This window comes from Mustela putorius, unplaced genomic scaffold (genome assembly GCF_011764305.1).
Source record: "Mustela putorius furo isolate JIRA1106 unplaced genomic scaffold, ASM1176430v1.1 tig00003845_pilon_pilon_pilon, whole genome shotgun sequence".
NCBI lineage: Eukaryota > Metazoa > Chordata > Mammalia > Carnivora > Mustelidae > Mustela > Mustela putorius.
The window spans coordinates 21,890,968-21,914,313 of record NW_025421998.1 but is presented as its reverse complement, the minus strand read 5'-3'; the positions used below and the strand labels follow the sequence as shown (position 1 = coordinate 21,914,313).

Below are 23,346 nucleotides of genomic sequence, written 5' to 3'. Positions count from 1 at the left end.
CAAAGAGCCCCATGTGGGGCTTGATCCTAGGACCCGAGCCGAAGGCAGAGGCTTTAACCCCCTGAACCACCCAGGCGCCCCCCAACAAAATATTTTTTTAAAAGTATCTATAAATACCATATATAAAAGAACTGAAATTATACTGTCATTCAAAAACCCAGAATAACTAATGGAACAAAGTAGTTTTTATTTAATCAAGTAGCAATTTCAATCTGTCTATTGGTAACTACTATGCAAGAACTTGACTGCTTTCGATATGAGTATTCAAAAATGGTTATCTACGTAAATGTTGTATTTAATCTTGTATTCAGTTGGCTTGTCACTAGAACACAGTGACAATTTTCAAGAAGTTTTAATCTGAATTTATATTCTATAATTTTATATCAGTATTACTCAGTAATTCTAGCCCTAATAATTTATCCTAAGAAATTATTCAAAAGAATAACAAGGTTCACTGCAATACTACCATCAAGAAAACTGGAAATGACCTATATAGCTCAAAAACAAGGAATAACCATGTATGTATATTTGTGTATATAAACCAAAGGGACAATGGAGAAGATGATTTATCAAATGGTAAACTGTTTATAAGCCTTCAATGTTAAAAAAAGAAAAGAAAAAAAATGGAAAGCAATCTCAAGTATCATGAAACTAAGCAAAACTCTTTCTTTATGAATAAGGTTAGAAGGAAGGAAGGAAACCACACAGAGTTGGGGCTGTGATTTTTTTGTTTTGTCTTTGCAACTGGTATAATATTTAGGCAATTTAAAAAACTTTAATAAAACTAGTATGTAGGAGGACATTAAGTAGGGGCAGAGAAACATCATTTGAAGTTAATACATACCTTAATAAAATTTGCATTGATATAGTCTGAATCTTGAGAAGGAGTCTTTAAAGTCAACTTAACTCGGCTGTGATCAACTACAAGGGAAAAAAAAGGATTTCATAAACTACATCCTATTGGTAAACATGTGTTTTCTAATAAACTATATAACTTGAAAATATTTTCATTGAAGAACAATTTCTGACATCATATTTATAGAAAGTAAGTCTATAAAAACAAAAATTGGTTGACGTAAAGCTGTGTTTTAAAGCCATAATCAGAATAATCTCAGGAACTCTTTTAAAATACAAATTCCTGGGCATCATCCCAGATTGGCTAGACAAGAGCCCAGTGCTACAGTTTTTTAACAAACATACGAGGTAGTGGACACTAACCACTAATGCACAAGCTCATTTGCCAAAATCCTTAGTAGGAAATGCAACTTTCAAGTTTCATAAGAAATTACAAATATTGAGTAAATTATAACAAATGAAGTAAGATGATGCATAAAAAGTGCTAAATACTGCACTTGGCAATAATATATATTATTAGGTAATACCAAATTAAGGTAAAAAATATCTTTACCAAAAAGTTAAAAAAATATAAGGGCGCCTGGGTGGCTCAGAGGGTTAGGCGTCTGCCTACAGGTGGGGTCATGATCCTAGGATCCTGGAATCAAACCCTGTATCGGGTTCCTTGCTCAGGGTGGGGCCTGATTTTCCCTCTCCCTCTGCTGCTCCCCCTGCTTGTCCTCTCTCCCACTATTTCTCTTCCTGTCAAATAAATAAATAAAATCTTTAAAATATACATATATAAATTTCATTAGTTTTATAAATTTGCAGTTTTATTTTTTCAAATAAAATATGTATATGATTTTTTAAAATCAGATTTTAAAGGATTGTGTGGGGCTTGAACTCACAACTCTGAGACCAAGACCTTAGTTGAGATCAAGTTAAATACCTAACCAACTGAGCCACCCAGGCACACATTAAAGAAAGGAATAAAATGAAAAGTAATCTTTCCCTGTCCTTGAAGTCCAGGTATCTCTTTCCCAATAAAGACATTATTAATGTTCTTTTCCCCTTCCAGAAGTAATTTTTATGCATATACCTACATTCTTTGAAAACTATGCAAATGTAATCATCCCATTCTCTGTTATTTCACTTTTTAGTTAATCCTATATCCTGGAACTCTTCCTAGAGCTAATATAATACAAGTCTATCTTATTCACATGTTACATAAAATCCACTGTATGGGTGTTTTGTTATTTATTTAACCAGCTACATTTCTGATGGCCCATTTCTTCCTATTAAAATCTACCACACTGAACACTGCGGTACATGTATCTGCTTTCACTGTGGTATAACCTAAGTTCCTAACAGAAAAAATGCTACTTGCCTTCTAAAAGTTGTATACTAACTTACACAATACAAATGCCATTTGTAAGAGTGACTGGATATTATACTTTTTAATAGGTGACATTCTAAAAGTAAAAAAAAAATTAGACATGTATCTCTTGAACTATGCAAGTGGTCACACATTTTCATAGTTACTGATTATTGAGGTTTCTTTTACCATATACTACTTCTTTATATCCTTTACACATTTTTACCTATGTCTATGTTTTTCTACCAATTTAAATGAAAAAAAGAATCAGTCTTTAGTCATAAGTAATGCAAATAGCTTTGTTTCACTTTGTGTTCTTAAAAATTTTTTTGGTCTTTCCAGGATCCCACATTACATATAGTTATTATTTCTCCTTAGTCTGTTCTAGTCTACAAAAGTTGCTTTTATTTTTTTTTTCATGATTGGAATGAGGTTTATGAATTTTTAGCAAGAATACCAGGGAATGATGACGTGTCCTTCTCAGTGAAAAGACATACCAAGGGGTTTATGATGTCAATTTCATATTATTTGTGATATTAATCCTGAATACTTGGTTAATATGGTATTACCTGGTTGTCTCCCACTATAAAGTTACTATCTTTCCATTTGTAGTAATAAATATTTGGGGGGAGATACTTTGAGCCTATACAATCCTAAAGCAGTAGGACTGCCTAATATTCACAAGTATCTAGATTAGAAAGAACCACAGCATTTAATATATAAGATGCCATTATCATATTATGGTCCTGTCTAATCCAGGGATGATGAATATTAAAGGCAATTAGAGTAGAAAAATACAGAAAAAGTAACAGACATGAATAAAACTTTTTAGCAAACCCTTAAAAGTCAACTAATGAATAACTAATTTGTCAATGACTCTTTTTTCTTTTAAGATTTTATTTATTTATTTGACAGAGAAATCACAAGTAGGCAGAGAAGCAGGCAGAGAGAGAGAAAGAAGCAGGCTCCCCACTGAGAAGAGAGCCCGATGCGGGGCTTGATCCCAGGACCCTGGGATCATGACCTAAGCTGAAGGCAGAGGCTTTAACCCACTGAGCCACCCAGATGCCCCAATGACTCAAGTTTTATACATTAGTACTAAGGCCCAGTTCTGCTGATTTTATTAATTTTTGGTGAAATCTTTGAGGATTTGTAGGAAGATACAGAAGACAGACGTATTAGCCTCCAATTAAAATCATGTATCTCTTCCGTGTTTCCAGAAAAGAGAATGTTTGTATGTTTATCAATGTTCTGTTTCTTATCTCACTTGATCTTCTGGTAAATGGGAATATTTAGTAGTTAGGATAATGACAGTTAAGTAACTACACGAAGCTTCCTCTCACCATTGTTTACCAGTAACAAGGAGTCCCAATTAACTACCCTTATTCATGTGAGGTATTAGTCTCCAGTTAAAGTATCTCAAACGCAGGACCCAGTACAATAGTTGGTTTACTACTGGATCCTCAGTAAATGTTTCTGGGGATTATGAACACAAATGAGAACAGCAGCTCCCAAATGATAGTCAATACTGGTATCAGGCTGTTACATCCATGCTGGTAATTTTTTTTTTTTGAAGATTTTATTTATTTACTTGACAGAGAGAGAGATCACAAGTAGGAAGAGAGGCAGGCAGAAAGAGAGGGGAAAGCAGGTTCCCTGCTGAGCAGAGAGCCCTCCGTGGGGCTGGATCCCAGGACCCTGAGATCATGACCTGAGCTGAAGGCAGAGGCTTTAACCCACTGAGCCACCCAGGCACCCCCATGCTGTTAATTTTTAAAAAATACTCCATGATGAAAATATTATGCATACACAAAAATAACAAACTAAATCCCCATATAATCATTACCCTGTTTTAATAATGTCAACATTTTTAAGTTTTTATTCAAATTCCAGTTAATTAACATACAGTGTAATATTAAATAATTTCAACATTTTGCCAATCTTACTTCATCTGTCTCTAATCATAACACCTGGAGGGCGATAAAAGAAAATTAAAATACAAGATTTCTAAGTACCATATTATTTTTTTTAAGATTTTATTTATTTGACAGAGAGAGAAAGAGCACAAGCAAGCAGAGCAGCAGGCAGAGGAAGAGAGAGAAGAAGGCTCTCTGCTGAGCAGGGAGCCCGATGCGGGTCTTGATCCCAGCACCCTGGAATCATGACCTGAGCTGAAGGCAGACACTCAACCAATTGAGCTGTCCAGGTGCCCCCTGAGTACCATATTCTATAAGAGGTTTGATTCCGTAAGTTCAAGATTCTGTAAGTTCAAGCAGAAAAATGACTTATTTTAAACTCTAAACCACAAATTTTGTAATCACTGCTTTATACTAAATAAGCATAGTGTATTACTGATAATTTATAAAACAATGTTAGGTTGTTTATATAACATAACACATGATCACATGTATTTTCAGTTTTTCATTGGTACTCCTATGAAGCATAAACATGTGTGTAACTTAAAGAATATTAAAGAAATGAAAACAATCATTCCTCTCCATGGTTTTGCTGACTGCCTCTAAAATCTCCCAAGAATCCAATTCCAAACCGATAAAACCAAGATTGGCCACACAGGAGGCTCTCTAAGCAGCAACTTTTCCCCTCCAAACAAACATCAACAACCTATGGCAACAAAAAGAAAATATTTAGATAATGTCATCTCTGAAGAAACTGAAACTTCCTACTGATTAAATCCTAGGTCTCAGGGAAAAACAAGAATCTTCATAATTAAATTATAGTACAATATTACACTGATGCATCACTTCTAAAGGCTAGCCAGCTTGACTTTAGTCCTCTTAGCAAACAAAGCACAGATCATTCTTGACAAAAGAGCATCAAGATATTTCTTAATTCTGGAACTGGCCTTAGTATTCTACTATAAAATAAATCAAATCTCTTAGGTAGCTCTAGAAAAACCTATATAATCTTTGAACAATGATGAAACTACTTTTAATAGAGCAGAAGCAAATAGTCTTCTCTTGGCTATTTCAACATTGTACTAGAGGTTCTAACTAGCAGAACAAGGCAAAAGAGGCATTCAGATTGGAAAGGAAGTAGTAAAACTGTCATTATTTGGAGATAAAATGGCTCAGTATGTTAAAAAAAAAATCCTAAAGGATCCATAAAAAACTACTACACTAATAAATGAGTTTAGGAAGGTCACTAAATTTTAAAAAATCAATACAAAAATATAACTTATATTTCTATGTGCTAGTAATAAAGAATTAGAGTAAAATAATTTCATTCAAGGGCACCTGGGTAGCTCGTTTGGTTAAGTACGTGTCTGCCTTTGACTCAGGTCATTATCTAAGGGTCCTGGGACAGAGCCCCACATGGGGTTCCCTGCTCAGTGGGGACTTATCCCTCTGGGGAAAAGAGTGCTTCTCCCTCTCCCTCTGCCTCTCCCCCAGCTGTGCACTCTCTCTCACACAAACAAATAAAATCTTAAAAAATTTTTTTCATTCAGATAAAGAATTAAAAAAATAAATACAAGACTTGTGCACTGAAAACCATAAAACACTGCTGAGAGAAATTAAATATTTAAATGAATGGAGAGACACAATTCATGTCACAGATTGAAGAATCAATATGGTTTAAGACGGCTATTCTCCCCAAGCTGATCCATAGATTCAATGCAATCTTATTAAAATACCATGTTTTTTGCAGAAATTCACAAGCTGATCCCACAATTTATATGTAAATATAAAGGAACCAAAACAACCAAATATGGGGTGCCTGGGTGGCTCAGTGGGTTAACCCTCTGCCTTTAGCTCAGGTCATGATCTCAGGGTCCTGGGATTGAGCCCTGCGTCGGGCTCTCTGCTCGGCAGGTAGCCTGCTTCCCTCTCTCTCTGCCTACTTGCAATCTCTCTCTCTCTCTCTCTCTGCCAAATAAATAAAATCTTAAAAAAAAAAAAAAAAGAAAAGAAAAGAAATTTTAAAAAATAACAGTTGGAGAACTTGACATTTCTTGCCTTTAAAACTTACTAGAGGGGTGCCTGGGTGGCTCAGTGGGTTAGGCCTCTGCCTTCAGCTCATGTCATGATCTCAGGGTTCTGGGATTAAGTCCCCCCATCAGGCTCCCTGCTCAGCAGGGAGTCTGCTTCTGCCTCTCTCTCTCTGCTTGCCTCTCTGCCTACTTGTGATCTCTGTCTGCCAAATAAATAAATGAAATCTTTATTTAAAAAAAAAAACACTACAAAGCTACCATAATAAAGACAGTATGAAACTGGCTTAAGAATACAACAGCGTAGTAAAATTAAGAGGCCAGGAAAACAAAAACAAAAACAAAACAACCCTTGTATTTAGGGTCCAATGATTTCTAACAGAGGTACCAAGGCAATTCAGCAGAGAAAGGACAGTCTTTTCAACAAATGGTATTAGAACAACCCTACATACACAGATTATTTCAGACAATTAACTGAAAATGGATTACAGTAAATGTAATCCATTAAATGTAAAAGCTAAAGCTACAATACTTTTGGAAGAAAAATAAGAAAACAGAGAAAATCTTTGTGATCTTGAGTTCACGGAGAGGGTACCAAAAGCATGATCCATAAAACTGAAAAACTGTAAAAGCTTGCACACTTTAAAAGACACCTTAAAAAATGAAAAGACAAGCCATAAACTGGGAGGAAAAAATTTTCAAACCATATATGTAAAGAAAGACTTGTATCTAGGATAACTAAAGAACTTTAACAACTCAGTCAGATTTTTAAAGATTTTTATTTATTTATCTGACAGACAGAGATCATAAGTAGGCAGAGAGGCAGGCAGAGAGAGGCGGGGAAGCAGGCTCCCTGCTCAGCAGAGAGCCTGATGTGGAGCTTATTCCCAGCACCCTGGGATCATGACCTGAGCTGAAGGCAGAGGCTTTAACCCACTGAGCTACACAGGTGCCCTAGGATTTTTTTTTTTTTTTAAGATTTTATTTCTTTATTCAAGAAAGACAGAGAACACAAGCAGGGAGGTGAGGCAGAAGCAGGCTCCCTGCCAAGCAGGGAGCCCGATGCGGGGCTAGATCCCAGGATCCTGGTTCATGACCTGAGCTGGGGGCAGACGCTTAACCGAGCTACCCAGGCACCCCACAACTCAACAGAATTCACACACACACACACAAAACCCTAATGGAATTATAAGAATTTGAAGAAACTTCACAGAAGAAGATATATAAGTGGCTAACAGAACATGAAAAAATGCTCAACATCGTTAGTCATTAGGAAAATGGACCTTAGAACCACAATGAGATACCTATATACAACCACTGAAATAACTATACTCAAAAGGACTGAGTAAAAAGAATATGGAGAAACTGGAAGCCCCATGTACTGGTGGTGGGAAAGTAAATGGACACAGCTACTTTCAAAAAAAGTGTAGCAGTTTCTTAAAAAGTTAAACATAAGCTTGGGGCGCCTGGGTGGCTCAGTGGGTTAAAGCCTCTGTGTTTGGCTCAGGTCATGATCTCAGGGTCCTGGGATTGAGCCCCGCATTGGGCTCTCTGCTCAGCGGGAAGCCTGCTTCCCCCCCTCTCTCTGCCTGCCTCTCTGTGTACTTATGATCTCTCTCTCTCTGTCAAATGAAAAAATAAAATCTTTAAAAAAAAAAAAAAAAAGTTAACATAAGCTACCACAGACCCAGAAATTCCATTCTGGGGTATCTATCCAAGAGAAAGAGAGCCATTTGTCCATATAAAGATTTGTGTGGAAATGTTCATAGTATCATTATTCATAATGTTCATCAACCAGTGAATGGATAAACACAATGTGATATCCCTACAATGCAATACTGCTTAAAAATAAAAAGGAATGAACTACTGATAGATACTACGACATGGATGAACTGCAAAAACATGCTTCACAAAAAATCCAGACATAAAAGACTACATATTGTATACTTAAAATTACTTGAAATTTCCAGAATAGGAAAAGCTACAGACAGAAAGCATTAATGGTTGCCTGGGGCTAAGGACTACAAACTGGCATAAATGATCATTGGACGGCTACCAGAAATGCTCTAAAACTGCATCATGTCAATGGTTACACAACGCTACATAAATTTACTAAAAATTATTTAATTGTATATTTAAAGTGGGTAAATTTTATGGTATGTAAATTATACTTCAAAACTGTTTAAAAAAATACTGTCTGGAAGCACTGGATATGCTAAACATGTAAAGGAAATTGACAACTTACTTTTTTTATATATATATATATATATTTTATTTATTTATTTGACACAGAGAGAGACAGTGAGAGAAGGAACACAAGCAGGGGTAGTGGGAGAGAGGTAGGCTCCCCACTAAGCAGGGAGTCTGACATGGGGCTCAATCCCAGGACCCTGCGTTTATGACCTGAGCTGAAGTAGATGCTTAACAAGTGAGCCACCCAGGTACCCCAACTTATATTCTTTTTATGACAGAAAGTAAATAAATATACATCTCTAAGTCTAATTGCTTTTAATATAATTTTCCAAATTAAAATGACTAGAAATTTACTGGAAACTGACTTATCAAACCTTAAATAACTTAAAAGGAAGAAAGACATTGCCAGTCTGACGATAGCACAATGATGATGAACTCAGAATCTAGGGCAAGTCTTCTCAACCTCAGCACTACTGACATTTTGGCCTTGTGTAATTCTTTGTTGGAGGAAGAGATACAGAAACAAGACATACTAGCCTCCAATTAAAATTGTATCTCTTTTCTATGTTTCTAGAAACAAGAATGTCTGTCTTTTTATCAATGCTCTATTTCTTATCTCACTCGATCTTCTGGTAAATGGGAATATTTGGTAGTTACGATCATGAGAGTTAAGTAACTACACGAAGCTTCCTTCCTCTCACCAGGTTTGCCAGTAATGAGGAATCCCAATTAATTACCCTCATTCATGTGACTCATTCATGCCTCTGTATTATAGGTTGCAGCAGCATCCTTAGCCTCTCCCACTAGATGCCAGTAGCAGCCTGCCATTCCATATCCCAGCTGTGACAACCAAAATGTCTCCAGACATTTTGCTAACTGTCTCTTCTAGGGGCAAAATCACCCTTGTTGAGAACAAGTGCTCTGGACAGGAATTACCAGAGTTTAAATTTTCAGCTATTCTATTAGTTACGTGACAAGCTATTTAATTTCTCTCTCAGTTCCCCATCTGCAAAGTGGCATATACTAGTACTTACCATAAAGTTTTGTTGTGCTGATTATGGCAAATAATCCATTTACTACAGACTGACAAACAATACAAATTAAGGTTTTTATTTATTAGAGGGCCAATTTTATAGCACACCACTGAACTTCTCCCTCTGTCATTATTTAAAACTGTCAAGCTTCCCTCTTCTAGTCTCAGCTTTCTCTATGTGCCTCATCCCCATTGCATTATCCTCAATACCACTACCCATCATCTGAGACACCATAGAGGTTATTTGTATTTATTGCCCATTCCCCCTTGACTAGAATATAAATTCCACAAAGGCAGGGATTTTTGACGTTTGTTCTCTGCTGCATCTCCAGCATACAGTATAATGCTAAAACCTTTCTGTAAAATGAATGAATAAAACACAACATATGAAAATAGAAAGCTGGAGCTGTTTAAGATTCATCTCCCCAGATGACAGAAAAAGAAGTAGAGAAACTGTCTCTTTAAGCCTATGTGCATTAATTCCAGAGTACATTAAGAGTATGTTGAGATTATGCTGCTTAACAAAACTGTCCAGAAACCCAGACCACCCACCATTCTGAGGGGGAATGGTAAGAAAGTATATTGTGTTTTCCAAAAGCTGAATGTGTAGATACTATGTGCTAGGTATAATTCTAAGCTTTTTAACAGGTACATGTTTTATTATTTCAACCTCCATTTTATAGATAAAGAAAAAAAGGCACAGAGAGGATAAGTTCAAAGTTAAATAAACAGCGGGTGGTAAAGTTCAAAGTTAAATAAACAGCGGGTGGTAAAGCTAGGATTTGAACTTCCAGAGCCAAAACTCTTCACCAGTATACTATGTATACTTGCCACTTAGTAATTCTGCCAATACTGGACACCTAGTTTCTACAGATGAGAATACAGCTGAACAACAAGAAGAGATGAAGGATTAAATTTATGCAAAAAAGACAGTGAGAAAGAGAGGGACGAGGCAATTTGAAAGAAGGGTATCGGAAGAAGACAATTTCAGAAACAGACACTAGTCAATGGCACTGGCATCAAAACAGTTAACAGAAAGGAGTAAGCACTGAAAAAAGACTATAAAATTCCAGATTATAAAATCTGGAAGAAAGAAAGTCAATGGAAACTTTATCAAATTCATTTTAGAGAGAACCTTTAAAAATTAATGAGATTTGTCAATTATATCTCAACTTAAGGCTGGGGAAAATAACATGATAACTGAGGGAATGGTACCATGGAATGTAGCTATTTCGAGACAGTAGAAGGAAAAGAAAAAGACTATTAGCATCTTTAAGAGAGAGCGTGTACAATGTAGTTTTTATATAAAACAGGAACACACTTAAGTATGCATGCTTTTTAAAAAAAAAGATTTTATTTATTATTTGACAGAGAGACACAGTGAGATAGGGAACACAAGCAGGGGGAGTGGGAGAGGGAGAAGTAGGCTTCCCGCTGAGCAGAGAGCCCAATGCGGGGCTGGATCCCAGGACCCTAGATTAGTGACCCGAGCCAAAGGCAGATGCTTAATGACTGAGCCACCCAGGCACTCCAAGTATGCATGCTTTTAGAGTTAAAGGTATTTTGCTAAAAAACATGCTTTTTAAAAATATAATTATATTATTATAATATAATGGTATCAGTCTAAGATATACTCTCAGAGACACATATTCAGACTACTGAGAAAGCAGGTAAGCAGGCAGGAATCACCTTATCGTTCATTTTTTCATGCATAATTAATTACGGTTCTACTTGTGAACAGATAAGAATGTTTTTAGTATTTTGTAAAATCTATTCCATTATATTTACTGAATTATCTATTTTATTTTATTTTAACAAAATACCTTCTTTGAACAGGGAGTGCAAAAAAGACATTCCTACTTGGATTTTTTGGGGGTTTAAAAGTAACTTAGTATCAGTAATCGTGACACTTAAAGAAAAAAAGTAAACAACAAAAACTACTTTCGGAAGAACAATGAAGCACAATTATAAGCTATGTTATAGTGCACTTTAAACAGAGAAGTTAATTACCAACTCCTTTACAGTCAAACTCTTAGGAAGAATAAAACTAGTTTAGGTTACAAGCTGCTAATAAACATTTTCAATCGTCCTATAAGAGCAAATCAAACTTACATGGCAGTATGTCCTTATATCTGTTCTTTTTAACATTTTCTTCTTTTTCTCCAGTAGCTGTGGGATAAATCTTTTCTGTTCTATATTTGGTAGACAATCTTCTTAATCGCTTAAAATATAAACAAAAAAATTCAAGTTTATAAAAACAGTATTTTCAAAATTTTAACGATTTATAAAATATAAATTCCTTACAACTCATTTTCCTGTTTTTCTAAGTTCACAGTATCTCCCTATCCTTTAATAATTAACCCTGAGGATAATTTTTTTTAAACCCTAAAACACAAGATTAATTTTCCAAGTAGCATTGAAAGGGGACACTAAAAGTAAGCAATTTTATTTAAAAAATCATTAATAAGTTAAGTCAGAATATTTAACTCGGTCCTTAACTTACTCAAGTAATCTCTATGTTTAACTACGGGTCCCTAAAATCAAGTAAATCATGCCTAAAAGATTATGTACAAGTTTCTTTATTCGTTCTCTCAATAAACCTGGGGCACCCATGATGTGCCAGGCTCCTTCCAAGGCATAAGCTAATAATTACTTATAAGACACTGCAAAACAAAGTTCTTTCATATTGAATTGGAAATGTCCAACAAAGACCAATTCTGCTTATTCACTGCATTACAGAAGTGGTTTGTGAGTTAGTGACAAATTCTTACCACATATGGCAGTAGGGATGTTCTTTGGGCTGGAATATTTCTGCGTGTCAGTAATACACTTCCTGCTTTCAGAAGCAGTGAAAGTCAGCATTGTGAATTGTTTAAATTCACTACTCAACTACATTGCTGAAATTTAATTTCAAAGGAGCCTACTTTCTTCCAAGCTTAAAGACATATTGAAGGCATTCTGGTTTTACTATTCCACAAATTATTGAATACAAATGAAATGAACAAAAAGTCTGGTAACATTTAACTTTTTCACCATTTTACTTTTGCTACTTGTGATGCTAATGTTTAAGCAACAGAACTTTTTTTTTTTAAAAATCCCAGAACTTATTTAAGATTCGTAACTTACTATTGTTATGATACACTTCAATATACAGCACTTGAAATAATCTTATAAGCAGACAATTTTACACAGAATAGTCAATCTTTTTTTCCTTGAAAAACTACTAAATTTTATAATGACAATAACAGAGACGTAAAACAGAAATGCACATTTTTTTCAGTGAGAAAAAAGACTTATTAGAATCTTGTTCTGCCTTGGCACAATGCTGAAATTAGATTACCCACATTTATGACGCTATTTTCTATGGTAATAAGGTTCTCAAAAGTAGGTTAGGGGGAAAAAACCCTGCATTTAAAAGTAGATGGGATGTGGGAGGGTGTGGGAAAACCAAAACTTCAATACAATGTTGGTAGAAGAGAACATTAACACAAGCCCTAAGGAGGGTAATTTGACAATTGCAAATACACATAACCCCTTAACCCAGCAAGTATACTTCTAAAAATTTATCCTTTAAACGGCACATGTGAAATGACATATTATGCACAAAGTTATTTACTGCAGCATTGTAAAAACAGCAAAAGACTGCAAATAAAAGTCTATTAATAGAGGACTTGCTAAATAGATTTGTTTCATTCATACAATTAAATATCATATAATTGAAAACAAGGAAGCTCTTTATAGACAGTGATATGGAAATGCCTCAAAATACATACTAAGTGTAAAAAGCAGGGCACACAATAGTGTATATAATACACTACCACTGGTGTTAAGAATAAAAATATATTTGCACTTCCTTGTACACGTGCACAAAATATCTCTGGGAAAGAAACTGAACAAGGTTGTTATTATGAGTGAAGAACAGAAATGAATAGCTATAGGAAATGAATGGGAAAGAAACATAACTATATGTTATTTCCTACCTATTAGAAAATATGAATATCTTGTCTATTCAAAAAATTAAATGCTAAAGGGGCACCTCACTGTTTCAGTTGAAGGAATGTAGGGTCATGAATTTGAGCCCCATGTTGGGTGTAGAGAGTAGTTAAATAAAAACTAAAAAAAAAAAAAAAAAGAAAAAAGAAAAAAAGAAAAAAAAGTTTTAAAAAATTAAATGCTAAAAAAAGGAAAATAGAAAAGATTACTCATGATTTTCTTAATCCATATTAACAAAGACCCTCCCAGTTATACACATAAACATCTTACATATTTAATTACAATCTCTATTTTTTTGCTCAAAGATTTTAATTTTCAGTTATTTATAGTATCTTAATGCGTTACAAAATATTGTATGTGACTGACTTACAGAAGGTTATCAAGGAATTAGGTAAAAATCATTGAAAATAAATGTATATAACTACAAAGAAAAGGGAAGAGGGGATGAATTTAATTATAAAATGTTAATACACTTCTGGAATACCTGCAATCACTCCAATCATTTCCTTTTTTACATGACGAATTATGTTGATTGAGAAATGGGCAAAATAAATTTTTATATGGAATGACTACATTTTTCAAATAAACTTAAGAACACTATGGTATACAAATAAACACTGAGTTTGAATTTTTATATATCCAGTTTTCTTAAAGCCCAGCACAGCACGGAATGCTTTCTACTTCAAGCTTCCAATGTCCTATTAAACTAAGTCTACATAAGTAGTATACTTAAAAAGTTTCATACTCATCAGCAATACTCATCTCTGGTGTAGTATAAATAAAACAATGGCGGTCCATTAAACATGAAAACTTTGTACATTAAAAAAAAAAAAATTCTACCCAAGTGTTTTTAAAAGATATCAAGTAGGGTCTTATTTCCTAACAAAACAAAACAAAATAAATCCAGCTTTACAGTTAGTTGCTTGAATTAAAATTCTGGATCTGCTGCTTTCTAGCTGTATGACAATGAACGTATTTAACCTGTGTCATCTTCTGTAATATGAGGATAATAACACTCAGTAAACAAGCCTCCAAATCTTATCCATCTTTTAAGTCCCAGCTCCTTCAAAGTTTCTTAAGCCTCTCTTGCAAAAGTAATCTTTCCCTTTTGAATTCTTCTTAGATTTTATATGCCCTCTTAAAACATCATTTCTTTCTCTTTATGATAAATACATAAAGAGAATACATCGTATTTACCAACTAAACTGTAAGCTCCGTAAGATTATAATCAGATTAATATTTGTAATATCCCTGAACCCCAGAACATATTAACTGCTTATACGTTAAATACATTAGTCTTAGAATAAGATTTGAATGCTGGCCTAAACAAAAGATTTTGTTCTTTTAATACATCAAAGTTAATGTTCAAATAGTGCTAGAAGTAGAGGTAGCACCAAAGCTCATATAACTATATGAAACGGAAGTATCTACATGTAATTTCATTTTAACTTCCTGGCCACAAATTCCATTGTCTCTAGGTGAAATTAATTACTAGGAAATTAATTAATTGAGAAATGCTGTAAAATACTAAGGACTCTTATTCATAAATATACCGCCTGTGACAGACTGTGTGAAAACAGCACTGAACTAAAACACCAATAAAGTAATTCATTTATTGGGACACCTGGATGGCTCAGTCATTAAGTGTCGGCCTTCAGCTCAGGTCATGATTCCAGGGTCTCGGGATTGAGCCCCACATGGGGCTCCCTGCTCGGCGGGGGGCCTGTTTCTCCCTCTCCTACTGCCCCTGCCTGTGTTCCCTCTCTTGCTGTGTCTCTGTCAAATAAATAAAATCTTTAAAAAAATAAGTTTGACATAATTATTTAATATAAACCTAAGCAAGAAAGCATTCTTAATCACTTACTATCCTAACTGGGCAAAATGTAGCCAAACAGTATTATTTACATAAACTTTTAAATACCATATCCTGTTATCATATGGATTTTTTTAACATGCAAACAAAACAAAAAGACTAAGATTTTCAACGGTCTACCCTTAACCATCCTGAGAAAGTCACATAATAAATTCTTTTAAATAATTTCTCATCTCAGAGTTACTGTCCTAAAAGGTAAATCCGATCATTTTTAGTCCCTCACTTAAAAATCTTCTGGGTCCATCACCTCCAAGATAAACTAACAATTCCTTGTTTAATTATAACATTCTGAATGCTGCCTATTCAATTTCCTAACTTCTTTTCGTAACACTCTCTTACTTAAGAATCTGATGCTTCAGTCACATAGAATCACTTACCACCACCACCACAAACAATCCTCCGCCCCCTCAACATCACAGTTTGACAATTTTTACCCTTGCTAGTGAGTTAACAGTAGAACCATGGCTAAAGTGTTACTTCCTTTGTGGAGCTTTCTTGACCCTTCCCTTAACGGTTCCTCAGCCCCCAGCGCCAATGAGTCTGAATACATTGCTGTATTACCGCTTGTGAGATTTCAATCTTGCTGGTCTCATCTACTGAACTATAAAGGCACACACAAGATTATCTTACTAGACTTGACAGACCAAGATCTAATGCAAATCACATTAAAAATGGGTGAATTCATTAACTTATTGAGCTTTCTCAGGCAAGTCATACAGATCTCTAATACATTAGAATTTTTGATGCAAATAAAAACGAAGTTTAATATGCACTTGTTTTAAAGTTCCAAATTATTTTTTACTTCTTAAAACTCAAAAGTTTTATTCCCTTAATCCTAAATCAATAAACTGATTCTCAAAAGCTTCTAAAAGTCACAAGCAATGTAACTATCCTCTTTTAAGGTATCCATTTGTGTGTCAAGATTTGAGTTTCTTAACAAGGTAGAACAGTTTCATTGTTTATCTATGGCTTTAAGCTAATAAAAATGTGTGTTGTGTAATGTTTGCTGAATCTCTCCAAAGATCTGTCTACTGTATTGTCCACTGGGTGTCTCATGGGCATCACAAACATGTCCAAACAGCACTACCATTCAACAGCTACTCTAGTCTAAAAGCTAGGAATCATCCTTGATTCCTTCCCTTTACCTCGCCTACAATATCCAGTGCATCAGTATGCTGTATTAGCTCCACTTCTAAAATATATCAAATTCTCTTCATATTCACTGAATGCTTAGAATTCAGAATATGTTGAGATAAGTATTAAACTTAATTGGGTGGATTTTAAATCAGAACAACTAAGAAAACAATGGACACAAAAAGTAATAGAGACAGATGGAACATAATTAATTAAATACTGGAGCTCAAGACTTCTTATGCTGTTACCAGGCCACACACTACTGCCCCAAATTCCTCAATGTCAACACTTAAAAAACAGTGTATGTTTCATAAGACAGTACTTTCAGTAAACATGCACACAAGAATATACAAATCAGGAAATTGTACTTTAAATTGAAATAAAAATCAAATTATACTTGAAGCTTAAAGGTTATACTGTACCAAAATATAATACCAACCCATAAAATAGTAATGCATTTGCCACTCATCTGAAAAATTTCTGAGGCAATTACTGGAGAATCCATCTGAATTTTATTTTATTTTTTTAAAAAATTTTTTTAAAGATTTTATTTATTTACTTGACAGAGAGATCACAAGTAGGCAGAGAAGCAGGCAGAAAGAGAGACAGAAGGGAAGAAGCAGGCTCCCTGCTGAGCAGAGAGCCCAAGACGGGACTCAATCCACGACCCTGAGATCATGACCTGAGCCAAAGGCAGAGAGGCTTAACTACAGGTGCCCTAAAAAAAAATTTTTTAATATTTTATTTATTTGTCAGAGAGAGAGCACAAGCAGGGGGAGCAGCAGGCAGAGCAGGCAGAGAGAGAAGCAGGCTTCCCGCTGAGTAGGGAGACCGATGCAGGACCCTAGGATCCTAGGATGCACCCTAGGATCATGACCTGAGCTGACGGCAGACGCTTAACCATCTGAGCCACCCAGGTGTCCCTATTTCTTAAATTTTTAAAAAAGACTTTATTTATCAGAGAGAGAGAGAGCACAAGGAGAGAGAGCACAAGCAGGGAGAGCAGAAGGCAGAGGGAGAAGTAGGCTCCCTGCTGAGCGAGGGACCCCCGGCCCCTGCCAATGCAGGACTTGATCCCAGGACCCTGGGATCATGACCTAAGCCGAAAGTGGACACTTAATCAACTGAGTCACACAGGCATCCCTAATTTAAAAATTTTTTTTAGAGGGAGCAAGTGTGAGTGAACATATGTGAGGGTGGGGGTGGTAGGAGACGAGGGAGAGATTATCTCAAGCAGACTCCTTGCTGAGTGTGGGGCTCAATCACAATCCCAAGAACCCTACGATCATGACCTGAGCCGAAATCAAGAATCAGACACTTACCCAACTGAGTCACCCAGATGCCCTGAATCCATCTGAAATTTTTAAAAGATTTATCTATCTATCTATCTATTTATTTATTTGACAGAGAGAGAGAGAGAGAGAGAGAGAGAGAGAAAGAGAGAAGATCACAAGTAGGCAGAGAGGCAAGCAAAGAGAGAAGCAGGCTCCCTGCTTAGCAACGAGCCTGATGCAGGGCTCAATCCCAGGACCCTGAGATCACGACCTGAGCTGAAGGCAGAGGCATAACCTACTGAGCCACCCAGGCACCCCTCCATCTGAAGTTTAAAAGGGTGGGGGCTTCGCACATGTGTGGCACTAAGTAATAACTGTTAAATGAATAGATTCATCTGGTTTTATACCTGAAACATGTAACCGTCTGTCACAAAAGCCACTCAACTGTAGTATTACTAATACCACTATAGAAGTTATATGATCATTAAGACAAAACAAATTTTTTAAAACCCCAAATATAAAGTAACAGCAACAAGTAGTAAAATCAGAGTCTAATTTCCACCAAAAGTATACTATCTCTAACCAGCTTTACTTAAATCTTTACAAACCTATTTATATAAAAATGTGCAAATCTGTAATACCCATTACAATCAATCAAAACAACCAAAGGGTCTTTAAACTATACAACTGCAACATCTACCTTTAACTGCAAAACATGCAACTCTGCCTTTCAAAATGCATCTTCCAATCTTTGTTCATGCTTTACTACTGCTATACAACAGACAAACTTGTCTGCCATTCTTCTTCGGAGAGCAAGCTGCATGTATTTACTTGAAGCTAAGTCAGGACTAATGGCCAAAGGACATATTTTTAAGTAGGGCCAATCATACGAGTCTTTGGGTAACAAAATGATTTTATTATTTATTCAGATTAATTTTAATGCTTCAGTTATTTTCCTAATAGTATACAATCAAACAAACTCCTCACTTTCTTCTAGCTCACTACAGAAATCCTCCCACTAAAACATTTCCTGAGACGAGTCCTAGCACCAAACCCCATCTTCCACTTCCTCCCAAAGTGCTTCCTCATCTCTACCCACAGCCCTTTATATTTACCTCTAATCTAGGACATACCCCAATGTTACTTACATATGCATATATAACATTAGAACACGAATACCCTGAAAATGCAGACCACGTCTTCTTTCTATTAGTATCAGCTATTACCAACATAATCCATGACAAACAGTAGAGAGTAAATATACCATTTAGGCCTTCTCTGGTGGTAATGTTCAGAGAAAATTAATACAAATCAGAATGGACCAGGATACTTAAGAAACAAATTTCTCTGCCCTCTTAACATTTTATTAGTACTTCACAATGGGGCAGGTTTGAGTCAGAGGAGCTGGGGTTCAATTCCTAGTTCCATCGACTACTAGCAAAGGAGATCTCTTCAACATAGTAGTTTTAAAAATTCTCCCTGAAGGGGTAGCGACAGACCTTAGTTTTGAGAACTTGTCTTTGTTTTTTAAAGATTTATTTATTTGAGAGAAAGAGAGCACACACATGTGCGAGGGTGTGACCACAGCTGACCACAGCGGGGGCAGGTGGAGTGGGGAAAGAGGGCAAGAAACCTAAGTAGACTCCATGAGCACAGAGTGTGACACAAGGCTTTATCCCCTCACTTGAGATCATGACCTCAGTGGAAATCAAGAGTCAGATGCTTAATGGACTGAGCCACCTAGGTGCCCCTTGACAACTTGTTTAGAATAAAACTTTGTACTATATGCTTTGTATTTAAAAATAATAAATACAGCAAAGCATAAAAACTAAAAGGAAAAAAGGTTATTAAAAAAATTCACAAGTCTATAATAATTTTTTGATTGTCGAGTTTTTTTTGCACAGCCTATTCAACAAGAAATACTTCCTTAAAGGTAAGGTTCCTGTTCTTGGGTCGGAAAAGAAAATGCAGTACTTTCTCAAGATCAAAGTAAGTCAAGGGCCACCTGGGTGACTCAGTGGGTTAAAGCCTCTGCCTTCGGCTCAGGTCATGATCTCAGGGTCCTGGGATTGAGCCCCACATCAGGTTTTCCGCTCAGTGGGGAGTCTGCTTCCTCCTCTCTCTCTCTACCTGCCTCTCTGCTTACTTGTCAAATAAATAAATAAAAATCTTTAAAAAAAAAAAAAAAGATCAAAGTTAAGTCAAGAAGATGTAATGAAAATCTATCCTCTGTCTACTTGCAAGTTATATTCTTATGGAAATAAAGTAGAATTTCATTTGAGTTAAGAGGACACTCAAATTGTTTTGTCATATATATTAATTTCATTGAAATGAAGATATTTAATACAACAAATGGCAAAGAAAAAGTCTTCCTAGATTTGATTTGTTTCTACACACAGGTTCTCACCTTTTCATTCATTCCTTCATCATCATCCTTTATTTATCTAATGCTCCTCTAGCCATTTAACTCATGAAACCATTGGTTCTACGTTGTACAGGTTAATTCAAATTCAAATATTTTGTCCCATTGTCTCCAAAGCAAACTGCTCAGAAATTCCAGAATTTGGGTAGTAAATCTATGGCTCCTGACCATGATCTGGTGATGTGTCCTGATTTAACAAAACACTGTCATTAAGCCCCTGTTGCCCTTTTGTTTCCATAGGGGTATACCCTACCAAGCCCAGGCTCTCAGTATTCCAAAGCAATCTGTCACCAATCTCATTATTTCATAACATAGAGTATAAACATAATGTAAAATTGAGAATACAGAGTTCCAGCTTTAACACATTAAGCCACAATAACATCAATTGTCCAACAAAAAAATTAAGAAGGATCCCCAAATTAATAGCATGGTTGCAGAATTCCTGCTCATCTTTGCAAAAACAAATATAGCACAGGAAGAGTGACCTTAGCAGTTTAAGAGTTCAAAATGTATTTACCACTATATGGAAATAAATTATTTTTTTGCTCAGCCAGACTGTCACAAAGCTGTGGTCAACAGACCACAGTTCTAAAGAGAAACCTGCACTTACTGGTGAATCATTAACTCCCAAACCCCTTAAAAATTTCAATCTTCTCTTTACCAATTCTACTGAAACTACTTTTATGAAGTCACCAATAATCTCCAGGCAGCATCAAAGTCTCAAAGCCTCAATTTCTATATTTAAAACAGATGATCCTCCCCTTTTTTAATTCCTTTCTTAGATTCTATCAAAAATGGTCTCTTGATTCTCCTCTTACCCTGCTAATAAGTCTTTTCTGCCTCCTCTGCTTCCCAACCCCTAAAATGTTGTGTTTTCTATGGAACTATTCTCTCCTCAGACTTCATCTTTTAGCAAGTTTATCCCCTCCCCATTGTGACTTTAGCCAAGTACATTTATGACGATTCCCGAATCTCTATTTCCATATTCTAGTTCCATATTAAAAAGGCTTACTGAACATCCCTGAACATCCCCAACAGCAATTCAAACCTAACTAGATAAAAAGAAACCTACCTGATTTTTCAAATGATCCTATGTCTCTTTTTCATGGCACCTCTGCACTCCTTACCCATTCAGGCTTAAGGCCTCCTGGTAGTTTCAGCCTTTTCCCTCTTATCCCACTTGCTTCCTCTCGCACCTAATCATTTTCAAGTTCTGGTGAGTGTAGCTCATTAAACAACTCCCAAACCTGGACCCTTACTTTCCAGTCCCACCGCCAATGAAGACAGAAAGCTATTTTAATACAGGATATAGTAAGTTACTTTTCTTTGCTCTAATTACAATGTCCTTTTGATTAAAAATGAAAAGATTTAAGAAACACTTTGAAAGAGGGAAAAGAACAAACTTGGTGGGTATATAACAATATAAATGCTATAAATAAATGAATAATTTATTTATGTAATAATTATCTTTTTAAAAAGATTTTATTTATTTATTTGACACACAGAGAGAGAAATCACAAGTAGGCAGAGAGGCAGGCAGAGAGACGGGGGAAAGCAGGCTCTCCGCTGAGCAGAGAGCCCGACGCGGGACTCAATCCCAGGACCCTGAGATCATGACCCAAGCTGAAGGCAGAGGCTTAACCCACTGAGCCACCCAGGTGCCCTGTAAAATTATTTTTAATGTGACGATTAAACTAAATATAAATCAAGGAGTAAAGACAGAAGAAATCCATTTATTAAACCATGTGTGTAAAGCACCCAACATAGCACCTACCATACAGCATGTCTTTAAATATGGAAAAATTGAAATGAGCGTGTAAGATTTACTAATAGATGAGGAATTTAAGGGAAATTTTTATTTAATTTTAATTTTTTTAAAAGATTTTGTGTTTTTATTTGACAGACAGAGATCACAGTAGGCAGAGAGGCAGGCAGAGAGAGAAAGGGAGTAGCAGGCTCCCTGATAAGCAGAGAGCCGGATGGGGGGGGCTCCATCCCAGAACCCTGGGATCATGACCTGAGCTGAAGGCAGAGGCTTTAACCCACTGAGCCACCCAGGCACCCCTTAAGGGAAAATTTTAATTAGCTGCCTCAAATTAGCCAAATTGGCAGACACCAAATTACCTTTTATCTGTATATTCAAATACTGCCAAAGTTTTGTTCTTAAAGAGCATTTTAATCCTCTTCTGTGTGTACCCTAAGATTTGATGCCTACTCGGAGTAGGATACTTGAGACCACACTGATTATTAGAAGCTCCAGTTCCTCTCTAAAAAACTCAGTAAGCAATTTTTAACTGTATACTGTAAGTCTACTTAGGCCCATTAAACAAAATAAATAGTAAGCCAATATCTAAAATGGCACAAAACAAACTGTCATTGATGTTCTCTCTAATCCTTCCACAATCAATCTATACAAAGACAACACAAGTCCAAATAGTTATATATATCCAAAGGCTTGCAAATTACCTGGCAAATCAGAATAAGTCTACAAGCCACACATTTGCACCTTTCCATTTCAACTTCCCAAGTCTAGTTAAATACATAAGGCATTACTATTAAGAAATCTGCTTGCCAATTTTCCTATGAATGCACAAAACACTCTTTGTTTAATAAAAGGTATTTGTTTTGAGATATAAAAAATTAAGTGTAATAAATGATCTGCTTGAACACAATCATTACCACTTTTCTAAAAGGAGAGACCAAGGAGAGATAAAGTCATGCTAAGTTACCAAACTTTTGTCTGTAGAATTAGGTTTTAAATTCCTAATAGAAACACAGTTTGGCAATTCCTCAATAGGTTAAATATAGAGTTACAACCCAGGAACTCCACTCCTAGGTATAAACCCAAGAGAATTAAAAATATGTGTCCACACAAAAACTTATACACCAATGTTCATAGCAGCATTATTCATAAGTGCCAAAAAGTGGAAACACCCCAAATGTCTATCAACTGATGAATGAATAAACAAAATATGGCCTATACATACAGTAGGCTATTGTTCAGCGATAAAAAGGAATGAAGTACTGATAACATACTCAACAGATGAACCCTGAAAATGTTATACTATGTAAAATACAAAGTGTATCTTATATGATTCCATTTATATGAAATGTCCACACTAGAAAAATCAAGAGGCAGAAAGTAGATTAGTAGTTACCTCGGTATTGTGAAAAGGGAGAAATAAGGTGTTACTGGTAATGGGTTGGGGTTTCTCTTGGTGATGAAATGTTCCAAAACTACATAGTGATGAAAGATGTCCAGCTTTGTG

General features: G+C 35.7%; 1 protein-coding gene across 2 annotated transcripts in view; it reads right to left on the bottom strand.

Moving 5' to 3' along the window:
- Window positions 1-23,346, bottom strand: part of PTPN12 (protein tyrosine phosphatase non-receptor type 12) — a 92,499-nt gene that overhangs the window by 41,049 nt on the left and 28,104 nt on the right. For both annotated transcript variants that reach the window (XM_004739603.3, XM_004739602.3), the window contains exons 2-3: window positions 11,494-11,602; window positions 845-921 (exon numbers count right to left, since the gene is read on the bottom strand). In XM_004739603.3, coding sequence (XP_004739660.1) covers window positions 845-921; window positions 11,494-11,602 — 186 coding nt within the window. The remainder of the gene's footprint in view (window positions 1-844; window positions 922-11,493; window positions 11,603-23,346) is intronic.